General features: G+C 44.4%; 2 protein-coding genes across 7 annotated transcripts in view; one reads left to right on the top strand and one right to left on the bottom strand.

Moving 5' to 3' along the window:
- Window positions 1-16,250, bottom strand: part of GPA33 (glycoprotein A33) — a 38,313-nt gene extending 22,063 nt beyond the window's left edge. For 3 of the 6 annotated variants that reach the window (XM_085022516.1, XM_005663142.4, XM_085022520.1), the window contains exons 1-2: window positions 14,475-14,556; window positions 2,250-2,404 (exon numbers count right to left, since the gene is read on the bottom strand). Coding sequence is in view for 2 of the 6 variants with exons in the window: in XM_005663142.4 (XP_005663199.1) it covers window positions 2,250-2,404; window positions 14,475-14,517 (198 nt within the window). In the remaining 4 variants the exon portion in view is untranslated. Of the gene's footprint in view, window positions 1-2,249; window positions 2,405-14,474; window positions 14,557-15,755 lie in introns of those variants that run through there. The other 3 variants (XM_085022515.1, XM_085022517.1, XM_085022519.1) reach the window with 2 other exon arrangements.
- Window positions 16,251-17,199: 949 nt separating this feature from the next.
- Window positions 17,200-24,058, top strand: part of STYXL2 (serine/threonine/tyrosine interacting like 2) — a 31,108-nt gene continuing 24,249 nt past the window's right edge. The window contains exons 1-2 of the mRNA XM_003355072.5: window positions 17,200-17,310; window positions 17,966-18,091. Of these exons, the coding sequence (XP_003355120.2) occupies window positions 17,982-18,091 (110 nt within the window). The 5' untranslated portion in view covers window positions 17,200-17,310; window positions 17,966-17,981. The remainder of the gene's footprint in view (window positions 17,311-17,965; window positions 18,092-24,058) is intronic.

Genomic DNA, 24,058 nt, shown 5'->3' with positions numbered 1-24,058 from the left:
ATCTTTAGTGCAGCATCATTTGTAGCAGAAAAATATAGGGAACAAACCAAATGTCTGTCATTGGTACATGTAAAGCATTCATAAAATGGAATACTTAATGCAAATGTTTAAAAAAGAATGAGATAAATATAAATGTGCTGGCATATGGAAAGAGCTCCAAGGTATATTGTTAAGAAGAAAAAAACCCAAGTGTAGGACAGGGCGTGTGTAGTTAGATAAACATACATATTGATATATGTACATGTAAACATATGCACATATATGTCTGTGTTTGTAAATGCATCATATATTCGTAGAGCATCTGATAATGGTTGCCTTTGGTGAGGGGAGTAAGGGACTGGCATTCTAGCGTCGGACAAAGACATATTTCCACTCTGTGTGCTTTTGTACTGTGTAATCATTAGGCACATGCACGTGTCTCTTAGCACATGCATACCACACAAATGAGGCTGTAGGGGAGCAGATCTTCTCATATACGGCTGGTGGGAACACAAAGTGTTTCCCTATGGAGGGCAGTTTGGTGCTCCCTATAGAAATTATGTAAGCATTTACCCTTTGTGGGAATATACACCACAGGTGTATCTACACACACACCCAATGCCATGTATAAAGGGTTATTCTTGGTATAAGAGGGTTGAAAATAAGCAAATTTCTGTCATTAGGGGGCTGGTTAAATAATAACCATGTATGGAGTTCCCATCGTGGCTCAGCAGTTCACGAACTCGACTAGGATCCATGAGGATGTGGTTTCAATCCCTGGCCTTTCCCCGTGGGTTAAGGATCCAGTGTTGCTGTGAGCTGTGGTGTATGTCGAAGATGAGGCTCAGATCCCGCGTTTCTGTGGCGTAGGTTGGCAGCTACAGCTCCGATTAGACCCCTAGCCTGGGAACCTCCATATGCCGTGGGTGCAGCCCTAAAAGACAAAAAGACCACATAATAATATAATAATAATAATTGTATATCCACATGGTGGACTTCTCCTCAGCTCTAACAAAATGAGGAAACTCTTTATTAACTGATATAGAAAGCTTTTTCAGGAACTACTAGGTGAAAAATGCAAGGGGCAGAACAGTGCCTACAGTATGCTACCTTTTGTATAAAAAGAGGGGGAAACAGGAACACATACATACACATGTGTGTATGTGTGAATATATACACATTTTCCTGAATTGCATAAAGAATTTCTGCAAGGATACACAGGAAACCACATAAGTTATCTCAGCCAAAGTGATATTCAAGATACTGAATGATTATAGCAGAGATACCAATCAATCAGTATAAATGCTGGTCCCAAACAATCAGTACCAGTGAGAATTAGCCTTACTCGGGGGATGGGGAGGTAGAGAGTTAAGTATGGGAACATGGTGGATCAGATGGGAAGGGCAGGGATGGGAATGAGACTTTTCATTGTATACTTTTTATGATGTTTTAATTCTTGAATCATGGGATTATATTGTCTACTCCAAAATAGAAAATAAAATAAAATCTCCTCCATACTCCCAAAAAGGGAAGAGAAAAAAAAAAAAACCCTATAACAAAATTTGGCCTCAGGGAGAGCTCTATGCTTATCAAAAGAAATGACTGATTCAAAGGATACAGTTTAGGTCCTTTGAGAGTGGCCAACAAAGAAGTTTTAGGGAAGGTGACTCTTTCAACATAGAGGTGGCACCATATGGCTCTCCCTGGGTGCAACATTCACCACTCCCTCTCCACCCAGCCCAGCCTGGGTGCTAACTAAGTTAATACTAAGTCAATTCTCTCTCTCTCTCTCTCTCTCTCTCTCTCTCTCTCTCTCTCCCTATATATATGTGTGTGTGTGTGTGTGTGTGTGTGTGTGTGTGTGTGTGTGTTATATTCATTCCTTGGACAAGGATTGAACCTGTGCCACAGCAGCAACCTGAACCACAGCAGTGACAACACCAGATCCTTAACCCACTGAGCCACAGGAAACCCCTATTCTTTTTTTGTCGGGGGCCCACACCCATGGCATATGGAAGTTCCCAAGCCAGGAGTCAAATTGGAGCCTGTACCATAGCCACAGCAATGCCAGATCTCTGACCCACTGAGCAAGGCCAGGGTCGAAACTGCATCCTCATGGATACTAGTCGGATTCGTTTCCGCTATGCCACAATGGCAACTCCAATTCTATCTAACATTTATTGAAAGACTTTGTAGTGCTTATCTTCCAAGAGGTCATGATCAGGTCATACTCCTTCCTGTGATGCACCCAAGTTTTTAAAAATCCTTACCGTATGACTCCTTAGAAGCTTGTCCCACTGGATAAATCCTTCTCGGTTGAGGGAGGAAGTTTGGTAGGTACACGGAAGGGTGACACTCTCTCCCCGAGCAGCCCGAAGAACATCCTTTGGGGTTTCCACAGAGATGGCATGGACAGTCACCCAGACTGGGTTAAGTATGTGGGAAAGAAAGAAAGTGGGAAGGAAATGACATAGGCATACCCACTCATGGTCCACTCAACCTCTTAAGGGATACCCAGTGGGGCCCTTCCTCCTCCAGCCACAGCTAGATACACTACCACTGGGGTCCTGGCCATGGCACACCAGCTGCTCTCCTCAAAGACTGTGAAGACAAACACGTGGACTTGGTAGACCCTGTCCTCATCCTGCAGCATCTCAACAAATTCAAGTGTGTTCTGTGGTGGGTAAAAGCCTGGTTTTGAGAGTCAGCCCCATCTCTTACTTACTGTGTAAACTTTTCTCAGCCTAGGTTTTCTTATCTACAAAAAGGAATACTAATACTCACTGGAGCCATTGAAAAACAATGAGATGAATGAGATATCATGTGTAGGTGCTTTGCTTAGCTCCTGGTACATAGAACATTCTCAATAAATATTCCCCACCATCTTTTTTGTTATGATGATTACTTATTTATTTAAAATTTATTTATGGAGCTTTTAAATGTGGTAATAAATTTGATGAATAAGATTAAGTCAAGTAAAGAGAGGGTACTCCTAGGGGCATTTATTTTATATAAGTTTATCAGAAAAAAGGTGAGAAAAAGAGTGTGGCCACATCAGTATCACATATATTCTTACCATGTGACACTGACTCTCCTCTCTTTTAAGTCGGGTGGGTCTGTGACTACAGTGTACATGATGCCCCTTTGGCAGAAGCTCTAGTAAATGGATTTCCTTCCTATATAGTCTAGGTGCCCTTTAAACTGCTGATTTTCATGCTGTTTCCCAGGCTGGGCAAGTCTGCATCCAGGCCCATCAGCAATATTGCTTCCTATTCCAGGTTGCTATGCTGGGGGGGTTGGGTTCCAATGGATACAGTATCTCCATCTTTCCTACCCAGTTCCATGTTGTCCTTCTATGTGCAGTAGCTGTTTAATGAGTCCTCAGATCTTCCTCGGGAAGAATTGCTCTATATGTATGTGTAGATTCCGTGTGTCTGTGGGAAGAGGTGAGCTCAGGGTTTTCTGATGCAGCCATCTTTGACCGCTGCTGTGCCAGTCCATGCTTAATACACAACTTCTCCATGGCCATTTCAGGAAGTAGCATAGCATTTAGTTTATATGCACAGGCTCCGGAGCTAGAATGCCTCCGGAATTACTGTGCCTTTATTTACAAAACATATAACCTGGAGCAGTTTACTTAACCTCTCTGTGCCAGAGTCCTTGCGTGAAAAATCAGTTGTAAGAGAGTTTCTCTGTGGCTCAGTGGGTTAAAGACCCAGCACTGTCACTGCTGTGGCTTAGGGTCCTATCCCTGGCCCAGGAACTACCATGCTGCAGGCACAGGCAAAAAAGAAAAAAAGAAAAAGAAAAATGGGTTGTATGAAGATTAAATGACATGAAATGTATTCTTTGTTTAGAATGTTTCCTGATGCAGAATCAGAGCTGACTATATGATAGTTTCATTTTATATATATGTGTGTGTGTATGTATATATATTCGTATTAAAAATTTCTACTTTCTCACCTTTTGTTTAGGTGCATCCTTGGTTAGAAGTTAATCACACTAGATAAGCACCCACAATCACCAAGGGTGAACTATCATAAAGGAATAATAATTGCTAATGATTATAATTAAAGAACAGATCGGTTTTTGAGATCATTATTACAGTGAGTTTAGGTCATTTTCTGTTAACTTGTGAGAAAAGAGATTGAAATGAATGGTTGAGAAAGCACTCATACAGGAAAAAAAAATCTTGAACAAATACAGAGCACTATTTAAATGCTATTTGTAAACCTGAGGAGGATCTTTAAAGGCTGATCCTGTGCCCTGAGGCACACTTAACATTTTCCATAATCCTAGATGAGAATTTATCCTATGTTTAAGAACTTCATGCCAACAGCCATCACTGGGAATCCTCCGTAGCGAATCTAAATCCTCCTCACTGATTCGGTCAATATCCTCTTGTTCTGACATTACTGGCAACGAAGACATCTGGCTTAACTTCTTAATAATTTCCCATCATACGCTCAGAGGTTTCTGATGTGTGTAATCACCAGCTTTCTCACCCTCATCTGCAATAAACCCAGTCCCTCTCACTTCTTCCCATAGGCTTGATGTTTATTAGCTCTGTGGCCCTCGCGTTTTTGTTCTGTGGGATCTTCACATCCCTACTCAATGGATGAGACAAAAGCACCTGGTGGGACAGCTAATCCGTAATCAGAAAACTGGGAAGTGGAGAAGTTCATTTCTAGAGCCTTCCAACAACCTCCTTTTCTACTTGCTTTACAGGTCTACATTGGGAATCTTCCTTCCGGTGGCCCAGAACCCGCCCTCTCCCTAGCAGCTGCAGCTCTCCCATCCTGTTACTGCTGACAGCTGTGTCCCTCATGCTCCAGAACTATTCTTTCTTTCCTTTGCTCTTGGCTCTCCTTTTTTTTTTTTTTTCTTCAAGGCTGAGCTCTTCTGATATTCACAAAGATCACCCATCTGCTAAGTTAATTCACCATACGGTGTTAAAAAACTAATACTTCAGTGATGTGTTAACCTATTCAAGGGTATACGAATGGGAAGAGCAGGTGCTTTTACCTGCAAGGAAGGAATCAAAATCTCGCAGCACTATAGTAGTTTGCTGAGGAAGGACTTTTGAGCACATACATGGTCCTAGAGAAAATGTCCAAACGCTCCTAAGGAGTGTTGAGTACTCTGTCCTTTGTGCCATCTAGTACTCATGGGTACCTTCATCCTAGAACTTCTCTCTCATGAAAGTTTATTTTACAGTATGGCAGAGTGTCCGAGAGCACAAATGCTGGAGCTTAATTATCCCATCTGGCATTCTCATTCTTAGTGTCCCTAGCTGTGCCACCTTGCACAACTTAACTTCTCTGTGCCTCAGTTTTCTCAATTATAAATTGAGGATAATAATATTATCTAACTCAAAGATGTTGTGAGGTTTGAATGACAACACATTTAGCATGCACAACCTTTGCCCTGGCACATTAGCAAGACCTATGCCAGCATTCTGTATTGTCACCTCTTTCTCCTCTGTACTGTGCTGTCTTCATTTTCACATCCCCAATGCTCAACAAAGTGCCCAAGATACAGGAGGTACTCAAATAAGTGCTCTTTGACAGAAAAATGCATGAGTTATAGATAATTTAAACTTAAAAATGGGTAGAATTTACAACCAGACAAACCTGGTTGAAGAACTTACTCTACATAGTGCTAGAAAATGTCAAAAAATCAAACGAAGAACCAAAGGAGCCTCGGGGAGGGGAAGACAAATTCGCAAGTTGCCCCAGATGGAAACAGGAAAGGTCATTTAACCTTTGTAAGTGGGCGGGATGTGAAGACCCAGCTTGAAGGATTGCTTGTAAATAATTAAGGTTTGTTAAGAAGATAATAAACGGTCTCTTGAGAGCTAACCAGAAAGCAATACATCCACGGAGGATAATGAAATGCTTGATGGAACTGACTGCTTGAGGCATCCACAGCACATTATGGGAACCCTTGGGAAACTGGCAGTAATGCCTCCACTTAGGAAAATCCATTTGCTCAGAGAAACCACATTCTTAGTTAGGGAGGAGGGGCTGGCGGCCAGAAGGGACCCATCCCTCCCCAGGACTAGATGCATGCTCTGACGTTGAGAAAGTACTGCTGTCTAGGGTGAGGGTTGCCGCCCGCAGGGACACAGGCATGGGCATGTTGATTTGTCCTGTCCTCACCCCCCCAGGTGGGAATGATCTCTGTGGCCTCTCAGATTGGCAGCTGGGGGAGGAGGAATGGAGGGGTGGGGTGGGGAGTTAGCTCTCAATGGATGTTTATTGAACTTTTATTTCTCAACAGGAATCCATAAATTCCGGTCAATTTAATGAATTTTTCCTAAGGTCCTAGTTTAGTGTAAGGCCCTGGGAAAATAGTCAGAGGCATGTTCATGCCCCACCTCCTCAGGGAACCCATCAGGACCATCCCAGCCATAGTATACTGGCTTGGCTGAACCACTTCAGGAAGCATGAATCACACGTCATTCTCATGTCAATGTGGGTCTGTGTGTGGGGGCCTCCTCCCCTCATCAGATGGCATCTCCTTCCAGCAGGGTCTGTGTCTCAGACTTCTCTTGTACCCATGGCCTGCCAGTTCCCTCCTGGAAGTAGCTACATAGATCTGGGTGCTAATAAGACCTTATTATAGTGGCCCAGGATGAAGTTAGAGGCCACTGTCAGCCTACATCCTAACAGAGCCTAATTAAGTGTTAAGTGCAAGTGTTAAGAGAGTGAAGTGGGGGTGAGGGTGAGGGGCTGCATTAGGACCTGTAAAAAGGATTTTAATGGAAAGGCTTATTGCACTGGTGGAATTTGAAATAGCCCCCAAGGTATTCAGTTCACTATGTTGAACTTGTATATATAAAGGAGTCAAGCAGGATGAAAAACTGTGCAGACAACAGCACCCCATTTCCACATAATCACAGAGAGCAAGCAAGTTCTAGAAGAAAATATAGCAAAACACAGAATTAATAGCAGTTATCTCTGGATTCTGGGATGATGGGTTTCTTTGCATATTTTTGTTTTCCAACTGTTCTGCAACAGACATGCAGTACCCTTGTAACCATAAAGCCCTGTTATAGTTTTATAAGTCAGGCAGGGAGTGAGGGAATAGAGACACTGAGGGCAGCTTCTTTTGTCAAGAAGCTCACCTATCACAGGAAGATGGGAAGACAGGAACCAGAAGGCCATGAAAGATCTTGAGAAGGTTTTTTGAGTCCCTTCTGGGATAGAAGATGGAGAGACTTGAGCAGGCCTATGGGTTATAGGGATGGAGCTCCTAGAAAAGAAGAGAAGGAAAATAGAGGAGGAGCCAGATGGAGAAGACCCCAGCCTAGGGGGTCAAGAGGAATCAGGGCATAAGTGGAAGACTCGCCTTGCCCACAGCAAGTGACAGCTGTTCCCATGTATGCAGACAGAGATAAGCCAGTGGGCAGGTGAGAGGCAGTGAGCTCTGTCCTCCACATTTTATGCCTCTCTCCCAGTGAACTTTGTGACAATCCTAAGTAGGAGCGCCCGTCTATCACCATGTTCTGCTCATGCCAGGTGTTTATGGCATCCTGGACTCACCAGGGCAGAGGATAAGGAAGCTGCCCAAAGGTCACTGGGTGGTAGAGGAGGAAGGCACCTCAGGAAGGAAGCGGGCTCCATGTGTGATCGTTGGTGCCCTGGGCAGAGAGAACTGCTCCAGGGACAGGGTGATCTGGGAATAGAGACAAGCTCAGCAGGCAGGAAGGACACAGGGACACAAACTGAGTGCTGCCAAGGTGGAGTGGTTTGAGGAGCAACTAATCTTTACCTTGAAGTCAAACATGTCCTCCACTGGCTGTCTCAGTACTGAAATTCCCACTGTTGAGTGAAGATGCTAAAGCACCTATTAAAATGCCAGTGCTGTCTGGGAGGCAGAGAAGATACAGCAAGTGACTCTCTTCTTTTAACCCACGGGGCAAATCCATTTCTCAATTAGACTTTCTCAGCCATCCGTCTAGAAGGAGACTCTGGGTGGGTCAATTTTTTTTTTTTTAATGGCCACACCCATGGCATATGGAATTTCCCAGGCCATGGACTGAATGTGAGCTTCAGCTGCAACCTACACCACAGCTTCAGGAATGCCAGATTCTTTAACCTGCTGTGCCAGGCCAGGGATCAAACCTGTGGCTTCGCAGGGACCCAAGCCACTGCAGTCAGATTCTTAACACACTGAGCCATAGCAGGAACTCCAGAATGGATAAATTTTAATAAAAGCTAATGAGATTAGGAAATTGAGGCTTGGGGAGAAGCAGGATAGTGTCAGAAGGAAGGGAAGGAAGACAGGATAGGAGATACTGAGAGCAAACCAGCTTGCTGTCTAGTGAGTTCGAAAGGGAGGTACTCATTCTAACACCCACCAGCAAATGGCTGCTGGATGCCCATGTTCCAGGCACACTGCTGGACTCTGGGGGTAGAATGGCAAGCAGAAACAGACACAGTTCCTGCTTTCACCATGTCCGATCCTCTGAGGGAGCCAAATGATAATAAACAAAAAACCGCAGCAATAAATGTGAAACTGCCTTAGTAACCAGTGGTACACATTCAGTGACAGACTTGAACAGAGGATTTGGGGGTGAGGAGAGGCTGTCCTGAGGAAGGGCCTTTTGAGCTGACACTGGAGGATGAACAGGAGGGAACCACAAGAAAATGGGGAAAGAAGTGAGTGGTTCTTCCCTGGAGCCTCGTTTCTCAATCTGTAGTCCCTGGACCAGCATCATCATCATCAGTTGGGAGTTTGTTAGAAATGCAGAATCTCAGGCCCTGCCCTGGGCTTACTGATTCAGTCTGCGTGTGAACAAGATCCTCCAGGTGACGTCCATCCACACAAGTGTGAGAAGATAAGACACCAGCGTCGAGACTGAGCATTAACTCAGGGAAGAGGCCAGATGGTGCAAAACTGAGCTGCAAGTCACATGCAGACTATCAGCCCCCGTCACAGAGACAGTTGGCCATGAAACCTATTTTTCCTCAAGTTCCAATAAGCAACTCTGAACCTAAACTTTCACATCAGAATCACCTGGATAACTTGTTCAAAATCAGAGCAATGCTTAGATTCTCGCTCCTCAGGATTCCAACTCAGAGGGTCTGGGGGAGACTGGGCATCTGTACTTCTACTCCCCAGGTGACTGTGGTGGGCAGCCAGGGTTGCCAGCCACTGCCCTAAGTCATCACTCCTCCCCCTTTGTACATATACCCCTTTAGGCTGACCGTTCATTACATCCTTCCCTCTTTGGGCTTGGAACTAGGGCTGGGGCTTTTTCAAACTGATTTCATCTCTGACAGCAGACATTGTAATTCCCCAGGCACATGAGCCTTCCTGTGAGCGATGGCTTCTGACTTCTGCTTAGGCACCGACAGGTAGGGCCCTGCCTCTGGGTGAGAGCCAGACCCTGGGAATTGGAACAGCAACAGGGCTCAGAGCTGTGGAGCAGATGAAAGGCTGGGCTGCCCATCTTGCAGCACACTTGCTGGCTGACACCACCCTGACTCTGGCCTGAATACTACCCTCTTGGGGTCAGGATTAACTGGGCATAAGGGCACTCTCTTATCTGATTCTCATCAGATGTGTATATCTGAGGCTGAGCCTGGTAAACGTCACAGCCTGGTTCAGGTCACTGCATGGACTTAGGAATGCAAGTGACATTGGGCTCAGAATACCCCATGTTCCAACAGGGAAGTTCCCTGAGAGCTCTCCAAGCCTGTGTGGCCAACAGGAACACAGCGCTTCAGAGTGGGTAACATTAATCCCTGCTGGGGATTGTGGCTCTAACAAAGGCTTCTGGGGAAGAATTATAAAATGGCATGATCAGGAGTTCCCATTGTGGCTCAACGGAAGCAAATCTGACTAGCATCCATGAGGATGCAGGTTCGATCCCTGCCCTCTCTCAGTGGGTTAAGGATCCAGTGTTGCCATGAGCTGTGGTGTAGATTGCAGACACGGCTCAGATCCTGTGTTACTGTGGCTGTGGCATAGGCCAGCAGCTGTAGCTCGGATTTGACCTCTAGCCTGGGAACCTCCGTATGCTGCAAGTGTGGGCCTAAAAAAGCCAAAAAATAAAAATAAAAAATAAATAAAAGAAATTTTAAAAAATGGTATGATCAGCCTCAAAAGGACAGGAACTTAGAAACTCAGTTCCCTTCAAAAACCCATTATGAATTAAGCATCCATGGGCTTATTGATATTTTTTAGATGAGAAAAGAAAAGATATATTTTTTTAGCATCTGGTATAGTTTGCGATGATGGATTTCTTTATTCCTTGGTAAAAAGCAGTACTTTCCTAAGTTTTTCTATTTTAAACTCCACGCTTTCTTCTAGTTCTAGGAAGGTGGAGCTTTTGTTTGCTTTTGTTTTTTATCAAGTCTTCCAAGATTTAGTGGTTCTGGGCAGAATGTTTTAGGGACTCCCCTTCCCTGGGAGGGGGGAGGTTCCTCTTCCTGAATCTCTTTTCCTGCAGCTATACCTGCCATCACATCAAGTCTTTCATGGATTCTGGTGGCTGAAAAATTCCCAGAGTGGAAGCGCTTTGGTCTTATACCCAAGTCAGAGCCTTTTACCTAGCAGCCCTTCGGGAGGGGTGACAATCCCTCATCCGCAGTGACTCTTACTCTCTTGGTAGAGGTCTGCCAGATCAGAGCACTCAGATCACCAAAGTCTAGCTACTTTCCTGTAATGTACACTTGCCCACACTGATAATAACACAACAAGAATAGGCATTTATTGAATGCTTTTTATGTGCCAGGTGCTGTTTTAAGGTCTTTACATTGACAAACTCATTTACTATCCCTAATAACCCTATGAAAGGTACTGTGTGCATTTTCACACATTATAGGTTACCGTCTCCATTTCAGAGATGAGAAAATTGAGTTATTGAGGTCAAGTAGTTTGCCCTATGCTAAAGTCATTTAGGGAAGAGGGCCTGTCCCTCTCGAGTGCCTGTGATGGCAGAGGAGGGGGTGGGAGCATCTGCCAGGGAGAGAGTAGTATTATGTCCCTGCCATTGGGTAGAAATGTCCAGTTGCCTTTTAGTTGGTTTAAGTAGTGTTTTTAAATTTCTAACACACCATCTTCTGTTTGTGCCCCCTTTTTTTGACCTTATGGGATTATATTCTGATTTCCCAAAGTCCCAGATCCTAGTTTCATCTACTCTGTTACCCTGCCCAGGCCATCAGCAAAATTTAAGTTGTTACTGAGCAAGTTCAGACGAAAAACAGAAGAAGGATGAAGGCCAGTATGTCCTCTAGAACCCAACTTAACTACCACCTCCTCCAGGAAGCCCTCCCTAATTTCCCTGCTCTTCCTCTGGTGTTCTCTCCCAACCCATGGTGGGGAGAGCCACTCGAGTGTTTTTTTGGTTTGGCCTCTGAGGGCCTTCATTGCTCACTTGCATATGGCAATGGCTATTTCACTCCCAAACATTTCCACTTGGCAAACATACACCCCAGCTGGCCACCAAGCCCAACCTCCCTCACCCCACTGCTGCAACCCCTTCTCCTTCAGTGTAAAGTGTGGAAGCGAAAGTGGTGAGCCCCTGTGGCCAGGCTAGGAGGGTGGAGGGAAATGGGTGGGGACAGAGGACACACTTGATCAGTGTGTCTGAATGCAAACTCAAGAACTGGTTCTACTGGATGAGTTCACCCAGGGGTCACATGCCTTCTCACAGTTAGAGGTGAAATGTACCGCTCCAGGCAGTTCACAGTTAAGGGTACTTTTCTTTTCATTTTTTCTTTTGTCTTTTTTTTTTTTTTTAATGCTGTACCTGCAGCATAGGGAAGTTCCCAGGCTAGGGTTCAAATAGGAGTTACAGCTGCTGGCCTACATCACAGCCACAGCCACAGCAACTGTGTCTGCACCCTACACCATAGCTCACAGCAATGCAGGATCCTTAACCCTCTGAGCGAGGCCAGGGATCGAACCTGCATCCTCATGGACACCAGTTGGGTTCATTACCGCTGAGCCACAGTGAAACTCCAAGGCTAATTTTCATTCTGAGCTGGGTGTGTGTGTTGGGTTGGGTTTTTTCTCTAAGCCCAACCTCCTTTTTATTCATGCATGCGTTTGGGGTTGCAGACAGCCTACAAATGCAGGGATGTCTACTCGAGGAGGAGGAGGAAGCAGAGCGTGGGGGAGACTTCTAGGCTTTGGAGAAGACAATCAGAGGTCGCTGGGCCAGCCCAGGGAGGGTGGTCATCCTTTCAGCCTCCTACCCTCTGGGTTTGAAGCACATCCTTCCCGTCTGGATCTCATGGCTGAGACAGCTTCCCTCATGACTAATCATTCCAGATCCTTTGCTTCTGTGGTGCCTACACATACTGTGTGCTCAGTAAAGAGCTGTTTGGATAAAGGAATGAATGAAGGAGGCCTTCTAGCCTAAAGACAGGGGCCCCTCTGCCCCAATCAGGTGGGCCTCCGGGCAGGGCCTCCCTAGAACTTGGATGAGTTTGACCTAGCCCTTCCCTAGAACTGGAATGCCCTCCACCTAAGAGGCCTAAGGCCGGGTTTCAAGCGATAGGAGAGGAGGATGAGTCTGGGACCTTGGGAGAATGACCCTGAACTGGCAGGCCAGCTGGACCTGAGGCTTACCTGAAGGAGCTGAAAAGTGAGTTCTAAATCAGACCCTCCTCCATTCTACTTCCCAGGCCTTGGGGCTCCCAAGTTTCCTGGTATAACTCTTCACCTCCTCCTGTAATGGAGCAGGATTCTATAGATCCTTCCCAGGACAGACCTCCTCTCCCCATGTCCTCGGCCTGCCTCTTGTTTGTAGAAAAGATGTAGTCTCCCAGGCCTCCCCTGAGTCACAAAGCCTGGCTCAAGAATTAATGCAAAACTAGCAGGTGGGCTAAGAGAAATGGTGAGAATTTAAACAGTAAATCAGCCGCATGCTAACCATAGAATATTGAGTTCCTTCCTGGAGTACTTCAATAATAGTATCTGATGTACATTTCCTGAGTTGCTTTACAGATGCTAAAACCTTCCACCAATGGAAGAAGTTAAGTACTTGATGACCAAGAACTTGTAGTTCTTAGATCTATTGGAGCCGGAAGATTAATAATGCTGACCCCTGTCATACTGCCCTGTTAACTGCCCCAGAGACTAATCACAGGATCGTGCACAAGCTGACCACACACCCTGCCACTCCCCTTCTTCAATTTGCCTTTAAAAATGCTTCTCTGAAACCCACTGGGGAGTTGGGTCTTTTGAGCACAAGCCATCCATTCTCCTTGCATGGCCCTTGCAATAAATTTTCTCTGTTCCAAACTCCATTTCCATTTATTTGGCCTCACTGCATTGGACCCATGAGCTCAGATTTGACAACACTCCCCAGTCTTGCCAGATTTCTGAAGCCCACAACAATTTCTAAATTGCAAGGTGACACAGAGAAAGACAAATACTGTATGATAGCACCTATATGTGGAATCTGAAAAATACAACAAAGCAGCAAATAAAACAAAAAAAAGAAGCAGACTCAGGAGAACAAACTAGTGGCTACCCGTGGGGAGAGAGAGGATGGAAGGGGCAAATATAGGAGTAGGGGGAAAAAGGGTTATTGTGGGATTACATGAAATCATGTGTGTGAAACTTGAACATTGTAAAGCACTATAGAATTTAAAGACTATTTCATAAAATAAATATTTTTAGTTTTAACATATGGTTGAATTTTAAAATAAATCAAATTGCAAGCTGATGAGATTCTCAGCATGATCAAATACACTGAATTAGTGATACTCCTAAAATTCCCCCAACCCTCATCTCTCAACTCACTGCTCATTCTGCTTCCTGCCCATGCCCAGAACCTTAACACCAAGATCTCCATGCTGACCTTTAGACACTCCATGGGTCCACACATAGCAACTTTGCTACTTAGCACTTGATTTAGAGGCTACCATTATACCAGTGAGTGTCTGGTTTTTATTTTGTGGGATTTCCTCATCTTTTGAGTTTTCAGTGACCAGAGTATCAAGAGAGCTGAAGAGCCTTGGTCTTTGGAAAGGGCCTTTCTAGTTGATTTATTTTTGAGCTCTGTCCATGACCCTGGGTAAGTTGCAGCATCTCTCTGCCTCAGTTTCCTTATATGTGATACAGATGTTATCACACTTACCCTGGCCTCTTTCTCTGGTTTTAAGGCAATGATTAAAATCCCAGAGTCCTGGAGCCATACATCCTGGTTTTTCTGGAACAACCCTGATTTTAAATATTTTGTTCCTCATTGTCAGATCTTACATCTGATCTGATCTGAGATCAGAAAAATATCATCTTGAACATATAATGAGTTATTTATTCCAGAAATGGGCTAGAATTTTGTTTACTAATAAGCAAATAAAAAACCATTCTGATTCTGGGTGCTGGCCCGGACCCTGCTTTCTGAATGACAGAATGTGTCATTCTGTCTGGCAGGAATGCAACTGTGTCATTGCAGGCCCTCCCTGGGGGGACTGTGCAAGACCCTCAGCATTCAGCCCTTGTCTTGCCCACCCCTGGGCACTACTCACCAGCACAGAGCATCCACAGCACAGGCTGCATCTTCCCCTCCATTGTCTTGCTTCCTCTCTGCCCCAAGTCCAGCCTGCTACTGGTGTGCCCGCAACTTTAACCAGTCTGAACCGACTGGTTAAAGCTCTAACAGCATCTGGCCCAACCCAGCCTTTGGCTCCCTTCCTGTCTACCTCTGACCAGCCTGGCCCCACACCCCCCCCCCTCAGCTGGACTGATAGGTGAGCTTACCTGTAGGACTGGACTCTTGCTCCACCCCCTCTACCAAAGGCCCCAACAGAAACCTTCTCTCCCTTCTCAGTTACCTCCCCTTCCTTACTCTCCACTTAGCAAGCGTACAAAGTCCTGGGCTTCTCATTATAATGTGGGCTTCTCCTCTCCGGGACAGGAAGCTGCCACCTCATAATGTCGAGGGAAATGATCTCAGAGGAAGGGTTTCAAAGCCAATAAAAGAAGGGTGTTGGCCACAACTGCTGCCATATTTCAAGGCATAATGTGATCTGTTCCTCTATTTCTCTTCCTTGCCTACTCCCCCGACCCCACGCCACGCTAGAGACACAGTCATGAAGACCAGGAATCCCTACCCACAGAGAGTGAATAATTGCTCAGAGGAAGATAGTATACAAACAAACAAGACGGTCTTGGAAATACTGGGACTAGTTTGTTTCAGTTCACTTGGAACTGTCCCAGTTTTAAAACAGAAGGTCCTATGTTTCAGGAACCTCTCCATTCCAGGCAAACTGGGAAGGTTGGTCCCCCTAAAAGAGTGCCAGTGCTATGGGGGCCATAACCTGGGGAATGACATAGGCAATGAAATTGAGGCAGTGGAAGGGGTCCTGCCTTAGACTGGGTGATCAGAACAAAATGGGGAAATTAGTATCCTAACTCTGTGTCTCATAAGCAAGTGTCTAAGTCTCAAAGAAGTTAAATGGCTTCTTCAAGGTCACGTAGCTAGTACACGGTTTTCTGATTTCTAGTCCACTATGCTGGTGACCCAGATGTCGCCCTCTGTGAGGAAAGGGTGGTGACTAAGGATATAAAAAAAGGCAGAGGCCCTCTGTTCTCTCTCCTCCTGAGTGGTCCCCTCTTTATCTGTTGCTTCTCTTAGTTGTGTTGACACTCCATCTTTCCCACTGCCAACCCCCAACCACCCTCTGCCTCCCCATGCCAGGGGTCTGTAACCTTGAGCTTTGCCCAACTGATGCCAACCTTCAGTCCTTCCCTGCCCCTTCCTATCCCATTCCCACCCCCAATCTCCATCCTCCCCTCCTTCATCTCACCTCTCTCTCATACCACCTTTTGTCTTCATGGAACTTTGAAGATTGAATCCCCCATGGTTACTCAGTTGTTGTCAGTCGTCCATTCTTCAGCAGTCACTCACTGAGCCCCTATTGTGATGCCCAGGATGGTGGCTTCACAACTGGTCAGTGGTGGTGCTCTGTGCCTCCCCAGAGATGCCTTCCTGGACCACTCTATCCAAAGGAGCACCTACCCTGGCTGTGCCAGGTCTCGGCACGCGACACTGTTTTCTCTCTTCAAAGATTTAACCACTATATAAAACTAATTTTTGCTACTAAAACTTTGTCCATGCCATTCCCTCTGTAATTTCTTCCCCTACAGTCACATCTGCTCTTATAGTTCAACATGTACCTTAAAGACATATATTATCTGTTCTTTGATAAAGCCTTTCCTAACTTCTTCAGTCAAAAGGGCGCTTTCCCTCCTTTGAACTTACATAGTACTCTGGATCTCTCTTAGGACACTAACTACATTCTGCCTTGTACTTGAGTTATTTTTGGTTCATGTCTCAGCCCTCCTAATAAACTATGAGCTCATTCATTTATTCAGCCAATTATCAATGATACTCTGTGCCAGGCATTTCTCCACCTAGCTGGGAAGAAACATTATTTTACACATGTAATTATGTGTCTTACTAACTTTGGTCAAGTAAAGAACCTGACACATAGTAGATATCAGTAGATATTTGTAAATGGGTAGACAAATGGATCAATGCATGGGCAGAGGAATGGGGTCCTTATAGAATGTGCGGAGTGAGGGAGTGAACTAATGGGTTATTGGGCTTTGTTTCCATCATAATGATGGTGGAGTAGGGTGAGTTATGCACTCATTTGAGGTTTTGAATCTTTTGGAATGCTTATATCACCCAGGGTTGCCAACTGACCATCACCGTGGGGTAGGGGGATGGGGCAGGGGTCGTGGAGCACAACAGCCCAGTTCACTATCCAGAGTCATCTCTGTTCAAGGAAATGGAGCCCTGGTCACAAGCAATGACTGCCCTTTAGTCGCACCAGGGTGCTCTCCCAACGTCTATCAGAGGACCCTCTCATTCCATATATCTGCTGCTTTACCCCATCCCCCTCTAGGCTGAAGTTCCCTTTATTTCATTCTTCTAGATCCTTGGCTTTAGATTATCTTCTGGAAGCACTCTGAATAGGCAGCCCCAGGCAGGAAAGTATGGAGAGTGAGCCCAAAGCAAAGATTTCTTTAGGCCTCTCCATCCACGAAGCATGAACTTTGCCAACCCTGCTGTTCAGTGTCATTGTCCAGATTATCAGCCTGGAGAGAAAGAGTTAAGTGGGGCCTGCTTTGGGGTCTGGGTCCTGAGCCTGCATTCCTTCCTCCCAGAGATCTGCCAGGCTGTGGGGCCAGAGGCTAAATTTAGAAGGTAGCTAAGGTTTCCTGTGAACAGCTGTCCTGCCCCTCAGAGAAGGAGCACTGGAGAGAGAAGGGAGGTCAGAGCTTCTGGCCGTTTCGTCTGGGTCCCTCAGTCACTGGGTGACTGCCCCTCGGTGTGGAGATACCAGCAGAGCGGTGGTGAGTGTGTGTCTCCCCTCATTTTGTCCTGTGAGCCCAGCACCTGAACACAAAGGGGCAGCAGATCTGCCCTGAGTGTCAGGGCCCAGCCATGTCTGGGACCAGCTCCTGGGGATATCATGTTCCTTAAAGGGATGTGAGATGGTGCCTGAGCCACAGGAAGTGGCTCCAGGCCTTGGTTAGGGTCGCTGAAAAAGGCACCTCCCGCAGTAAGGACAAAAGTGGTGTGTGTGTGTGTGTGTGTGTGTAAGAGAGAAAGAGAGAGTGCACCCAGGAGGTTCAACAAAAAGATCTTTCTGGTCTGGGGAATTCACTGTTTTTCAGCTTTAGTTATGCTCAAGGCAAACTTCTGTTTCCCCTCGCTGCTTTCTTGCCGGCACCTATGGAAGCCACCAAGTTGTCACTTCTTAAATCTTGTGACTCCAAGATGGGCTATTTACATGGCCGGGGCGTAAGTCTTAGTGTCCTGATAACGGTAGCTGGACCAACTCTGACTGGGTTTTCCTCATGGGTTACTTTCCTATTAACATGTGGCGGCTTTCCCAGTCCTTGTCCCACTGAAGTGACATCACTGAACACACCCTTCCCTACCCCCCTACACACAAAACCTCCATAAATAGATTTTCTAACTGTCTTTTTCATGCCAAACCTACAGACGCTGACAGATTGTCATGGCGACCAGTGGGGACCCAGAAGAGGAGCAGGTGGTCCCAAGTGAAGAGGATGAAGCTGACGTGAGGGCTGTGCAGGCTCGGTACCTCCGGAGCCCCTCTCCTAGCCAGTAAGTGTACTTGCTCAGCTCCAAACCCCTCCAGCCATGGCAGAGGTGGAATAGGGAGCATGATGACAAGTGGGACCCTCCTCTTGAAGTTCACCCATTCAGCAAACATTGATGAGCACTTTTTATGTGTCATACTTTCTGGAGGAGGCAAACATGCAAACAAACCCATTAAAATATGACATGGTAAGTGCCAGAATTACCATGCCGAGGATCTAGTGCGTGGTGGGCCAGGGAAAGGAAGACCTGGGCTTAGAAGGATCATAGGAGGCTTCCTGGAAGAGATGACGCTGAACTTGAACCTCAAAGGATGAGTAGGAGTCTGGCAGTTCTCCCTGGAGGGTAGAGCTTGATTTCCTAGGACTGAGGCTGGAAATGGGGATGGTAGACCATAGGTCATAGATAAGAGAAGGCATCAGGATAGGAAGAGGCCCAGAAGACACCAGATCCTAGTACTAAGATAATTCTGTATCCGTGATCAAGCTATGTCTTTCAAACTGGGAGAGTGGCAGTGTATCTAGGGGTTGACAGCTACATGCATCTTCCTGGAGGGTCTTACTTACTTTATGACAAGTAATTTTAAAGTTTCTTTTACATAAAATCATTGAGGATATATGATGATATAAAATGAAAGATTTGCATGAAATGTTAAGAAAAACCATGAGACATCAAAGAAATGCTTAATTGTCTGCTAAAGCAGTAGTGTGTGTGTACCTATCCATTTTCTTCTGCCATAAATAATAGTAGGGAACTTGACTTCTAATATTGGCTCTGTCACCAAATTTATGTGAAGAATTACTTTAATTCTTGACTCCATATCTACAAAAGGGGAAAGGAAGACCCAACTCCGATACCTCACGGTAACTTTCCATCTGAGTATCTCTGATTCTGCTTGACTTCTCTTTTCCTTATTTCTCCTGGGGTCTTGGCTTCCGCTTCTCAAGGCTTTACAGGCTTTCCCTCTGCAGTGAGATGGGGGCAAGGGCAGGTGTTCTTCACCACAGGCCAGGGCACTTTGTCCAAAGGGAGCTTGGGGACTTTTCATGTAAAATTTAGTCTCATCTTCCCACTTAGAAAAACTGTCAGGATTGAGAGTTAAAATGTAGACCTACCCTCTCGACACTCCCAGACATTGAAGAGGTATGGCTGCAAAAGGTGATGGCTTCATGGAATAGGGTAATTCCAGCTGTTATAGCAAAGGGACATTTCTTCCTCTTTCAAAATACATTTCAGAACAGGTACTGAGCTGTGATTCAGGAACTGAGGCTGTTCTGTGTTGGAGGTCCCCCATTTTAAGGCCTGGCTTCCAAAGTCACAATGTTCATCAGCATCAAGACAAAATGGGGGAGTTCCCACTGTGGCTCAGTGGGTTTTGAACCCAACTGATAACAATGAGGACACGGGTTTGATCCCTGGCCTTTCTTAGTGGGTTAAAGATCCAGCGTTGCTGTGAGCTTTGGTGTAGGTTGCAGGTGTGACTCAGTTCCCACATTGCTGGGGCTGTGGCTGTGGTCGGCAGATGCAGCTCGGATTCATCCCCTGGACCAGGGACTTTCATATGCTGTGGGTGTGACCTTAAAAAAACATAGAGACTCTCTCAGAAGGTTTTTATGGACCAGGCCTGAAAATGGCCATTTTGCTTCCACTCATGCTCCATTAGCTGGAACTCAGCCAGGCCATGCTTTCTTGCAAGGGAGGATGGAAAATGAGGTCCAGGCACTCGAGAAAAAGAAGTGGGTTTGTTGACACACAGCAGTCTCAGTCACAGTAACCCCTCTCAGCAGTTAATTAGTGTTCATGTTTCCTTTTCTCCCACTCATAGAGCTACTTACTGCCTCCCAAGGAAGACAGCCCCAAATCCCATTTACCAACTGCTGCAAAGTTCAAAAGCTAGGTTCTCTGGAGGGTATGAATCCTCTCCCTCAAGGCCAAATATAGTTCCTCGGGGTCTAGCCATGATAACTGCAAAAAAACAAACAAACAAACAAAAAAAAACCCTCCCACTTGGTAAAAGAGGAGTTGGGAGCTACAGCAGTCCTTGATTCATATAATTAGCACACCTGCTGACCTGCTAAGCATCTTTGTCCCAGAAGAGGGGAGATCTCCTAGGTGCGACCTTGATGTGGCTCTCAGGGTGGCATTCCTTTATCTGTTGTTCTCTGTGGCCTCTAGCTTCAGCCCCTGGGTCTTTTTCCTTGTCTGTTATCCTCCATAACTACATCTTAAGTGAGGTTGGAGAAGGTTTCATCCTTGAAGGCCATATATCTTTTGTAGACTTGTCCTGTTTATGGAAACATGGGGGTCCAAGGGCTGTTTAAAGGCTTACATCACCCAAAGCCTTTTTAAGGCTCATGATTTCTTGGAAAATATAATCCCTTCAAAAACTTAATTGGTTTCTGATCTGCAGAGACCAGACAATTCCATGTGTCAGAAACCATACCTGAAGTTCTTTCTTAGATAGAATTTTCAATCTTAATGTATTTCTTTGCCTCCTTGTCTACATGCTTCACTCCCTCAGCTTAATGACAGTTATCTGAAGAGATTATCTGAAACTTTAAATTTGAGTGGCAAGTTCAGGATGCATTTTGTAATTTATGGTGCACTTATTAAAAGTTATTTAGAATGTGTAACTAACAAGCTAATGGGGGAGGATGCAATAATAAAAACGTAATCCAAAAGAAGGCAAGAAAGACGAGAGAAAAGAATATATAAAAAGTATAATGAATAGTAAGAAAATAGGGGATGAAAGATTTAAACCCAAATATAGAAGCAGTTACATTAAACATAAGTAGACTAAAGACTCCAATTAAAAGACAAAAATTGTCATACTCACTTTTCTTTACAAGCCTACATACTTTGCACAAGAGACACAACTCAAAAAATAAAGATGGACAAAGGTTAACAAAGGATAGAAAATGTATACTATACTGTTCCAGTTACTATTGCTCATAACTTCAAAACTTAGTGGCATAAAACAACCCTTTTATTATGTTCACAAACCAGAACCTGGACAAGGCACAGTGGTGTGGCTTGTCTTTGCTTCATGATGTCTGGGGCCTCAGCTGGATAAGCTTGAGTACTGGGGATGACTTTAAGGCTGGGGGTGACTCGACAGCTGGGGGCTGCTGTCATGGAGGCATCTTCACATTTGGCACTTCATGTTGGGACATCAGCTGGGCGACTGGCCTGAACACCTAACATGGTCTTTTTGTATGATCTCTCCATGTGGGCCAGTGTGGGCTTTCTCATAGCCTGCGAGCTAAATTCCAAGAGCACACTACAGAAGTGCATTGATTTTCATGATCTAGCCTCAGAAGTCACATAAAGGACCACAAAGGTTCAAAAGGAGGCAGCATAGCCTCTACCACTCCATTGAAGGAGTATCAAGGTCACACTGTAAAGAGAGCAAGTAGGATGGCCTATAGTGTGACCATCTTTGGAAAGTACAAACTGCCACAATTGTGAACGCTAATTGAAAGCAAGCCAGTGAAGTGATTTATCAACATCAGACAAAGAAAACTTTAAGATAAGCATTACTGGGGACAAAGAAGGATGTTTCATAATAAGCAAAGGTTCGATTCACCATATAATAGATAGATTCATTTTAAATTTCTATGATCTAATAACATAGCCTCAAATATATAAAGCAAAAAATTGACAGAACTGAAGAAAAAAGGAAAATCCAAAATCGCGGACAAGTGTACATTTTTAAAAACACAACCTCAGCAACTGATAGAATGAGGAAAAATCATCAAGAGTATAGGAAATGTGGGAGTTTCCTTGTGGTACAGGGGGTTAAGTATCCAGTGATGTCACTGCAGCAGGCCAGGTCACTGCTGTGGCATGGGTTCAATCCCTGGTCTTGGGAACTTCCACATGCCACAGGCACAGCCAAAAAATATGAAAGAAATATAAACAAAATAATAAACAAAATAACCTAATCAGCATTTATAGAACATGTACCCAACAACTGCAGGAGAGCAAGGGAACAGGATAGAAGTCACATAAAGGACCACAAAAGTTCAATAGGAGGCAGCATAGGCTTCACCACTGCGTTGAAGGAGTATCAAGGTCACACTATAAAGAGAGCAAGTGGGATGGGGTATATTGAAATATATGGATAATAAAAATTTAAATTAAAGCCACAATTCAATAGTACTACATACTCACCAGACTACCTAAAATTAAAAATCAACAATAGCGAATATGAATGAGGATGCAAAACACTCAGGACTCTCCTGCTCACTTCTGGTAAGAGGGTAAATCAGTATAACCATTTGGGAAGCTATTTTATAGTTTCTAACCATATGCTTGTCCTATGACCCAGCAGGCTCACTGCGAATACATACTTAATATAAATACATACGTGCACCAGAGAAGAAGCGCCAATACTAGAATATTTTAGCAGCTAACAGTCATTAAGAACATGGAATGTTTAAACAGCATGATGAACTGTTCAATTGACAGTAGGCTAAAGTTGTGTGTGGTGTGTGCGTCTGTGTGTGTATATTGCCCTAAGGAATAGGCATTTTATTAAGTGCCTACCACTTTGGTGTGATTGAGCTTCTCAGATTATTGGTTGGGAAAGGCAATCAGGGAGAGCTGGCCGCAAAGGTGGAAGGTGGGTCACTGCAAGGAAGACCAGTTCTGCTGGTTTCAGAGTTACACATGGAGTGAGTTTACCACAGGACAAAAGCTTTTATTAATAGAGACGTTCCAATAGCATTCAATCCTTGGCCCTGCCAGGTGCCAGGCCGCCTCCTAGACAAAAACAGGCTTAGCCTGAAAGCTTCACATGGAATGGGCTGAGCTCCCTAAAAGCATGACCCCACATACAAATCAAATTCTCTGTGTTCTCAGTGACTCTTCCTGAATCCTGTTGGTTTTGATGCCCTTCTTGGTTTGTGTACATTATACTCCTTAGCAACTGGTTTTTAGAAGCTGGTCCCAAATTGGCTACCCCTTTTCAGAAAATTTCAAGGAAGGCAAACACATGGTAACACTTCATGGGCTATCCCTTCCTGCAATTATCATCCTAAAATCTGAGGTATAAACTGCTACAGCTGTATTGGTTTTTGAGTCATCACCCAATCAATCTCACTGCATTGCTCAGGATCAGGCTTAAACCAGCCCAGATGAATGAGTCTACAGTACCTTTAAAAATGAAAAGACAAAGCACAGACTGAGAGAAGAAAATTGCAAGACACATATCTGATAAAGAACTTGCACCCAAAATATACATTTAAAAAATTTTCAAAAACCCAATAAAAAAGAAACAATTCAATTTAAAAATGGACAAGAGATTTGAACAGATACTTCACTAAAGAAGATATGTGGAAGGCAAATAAGCACATGAAAAGATGCTCAAAATCTTCAGTCATTAGGGAAATGCAAATTACAATCACCAGAAGATACCATTACATACCTATTACAATATCTAAAATTAAAAAGACTGACCATACCAAAACTTGGTGAGAACATGGAAGATCTATAACAATCCCACTGCCAGCTGGAATGTAAAATATTACAACCATTTTGCAAACTGTTAGTCAGTTTCTTAAAATACAGTTTCTTAAAATGTTACAACCATTTTATAAACTGTTAGTCAGTTTCTTAAAATACAGCTACCTAAATATATATCTCTATCTATATAATCCAGTCATTCTACTTCTAGGTATTTAACCCAAGAGAAATTAAAGCCTATGTCCATACAAAGACTTATATATGGATGCTCATAGTGACTTTATTTGTAATACCTAGAAACAACCCAAAAGTCCATCGACAAGTGAATGGATAAAAATGTTGTGGTATATTTATTCAAGGAAATACTATTCAGCAGCAAAAAGGGATGAATTATTGATTCATACAATAACCTGTATGTATGTCAATATAATTATGCTCAAGGAAAGCAATCAGACAAAAAAGAGTACATATCATATGATTCCATTTACAGAAAATTCTAGAAAATGC

Source organism: Sus scrofa, chromosome 4 (genome assembly GCF_054392235.1).
Source record: "Sus scrofa isolate SSC_HxYL_T2T_F1_AM1 chromosome 4, Sscrofa_HxYL_maternal_Yorkshire_Landrace_v2.0, whole genome shotgun sequence".
NCBI lineage: Eukaryota > Metazoa > Chordata > Mammalia > Artiodactyla > Suidae > Sus > Sus scrofa.
This window is presented reverse-complemented; position numbering and strand designations above follow the sequence as displayed.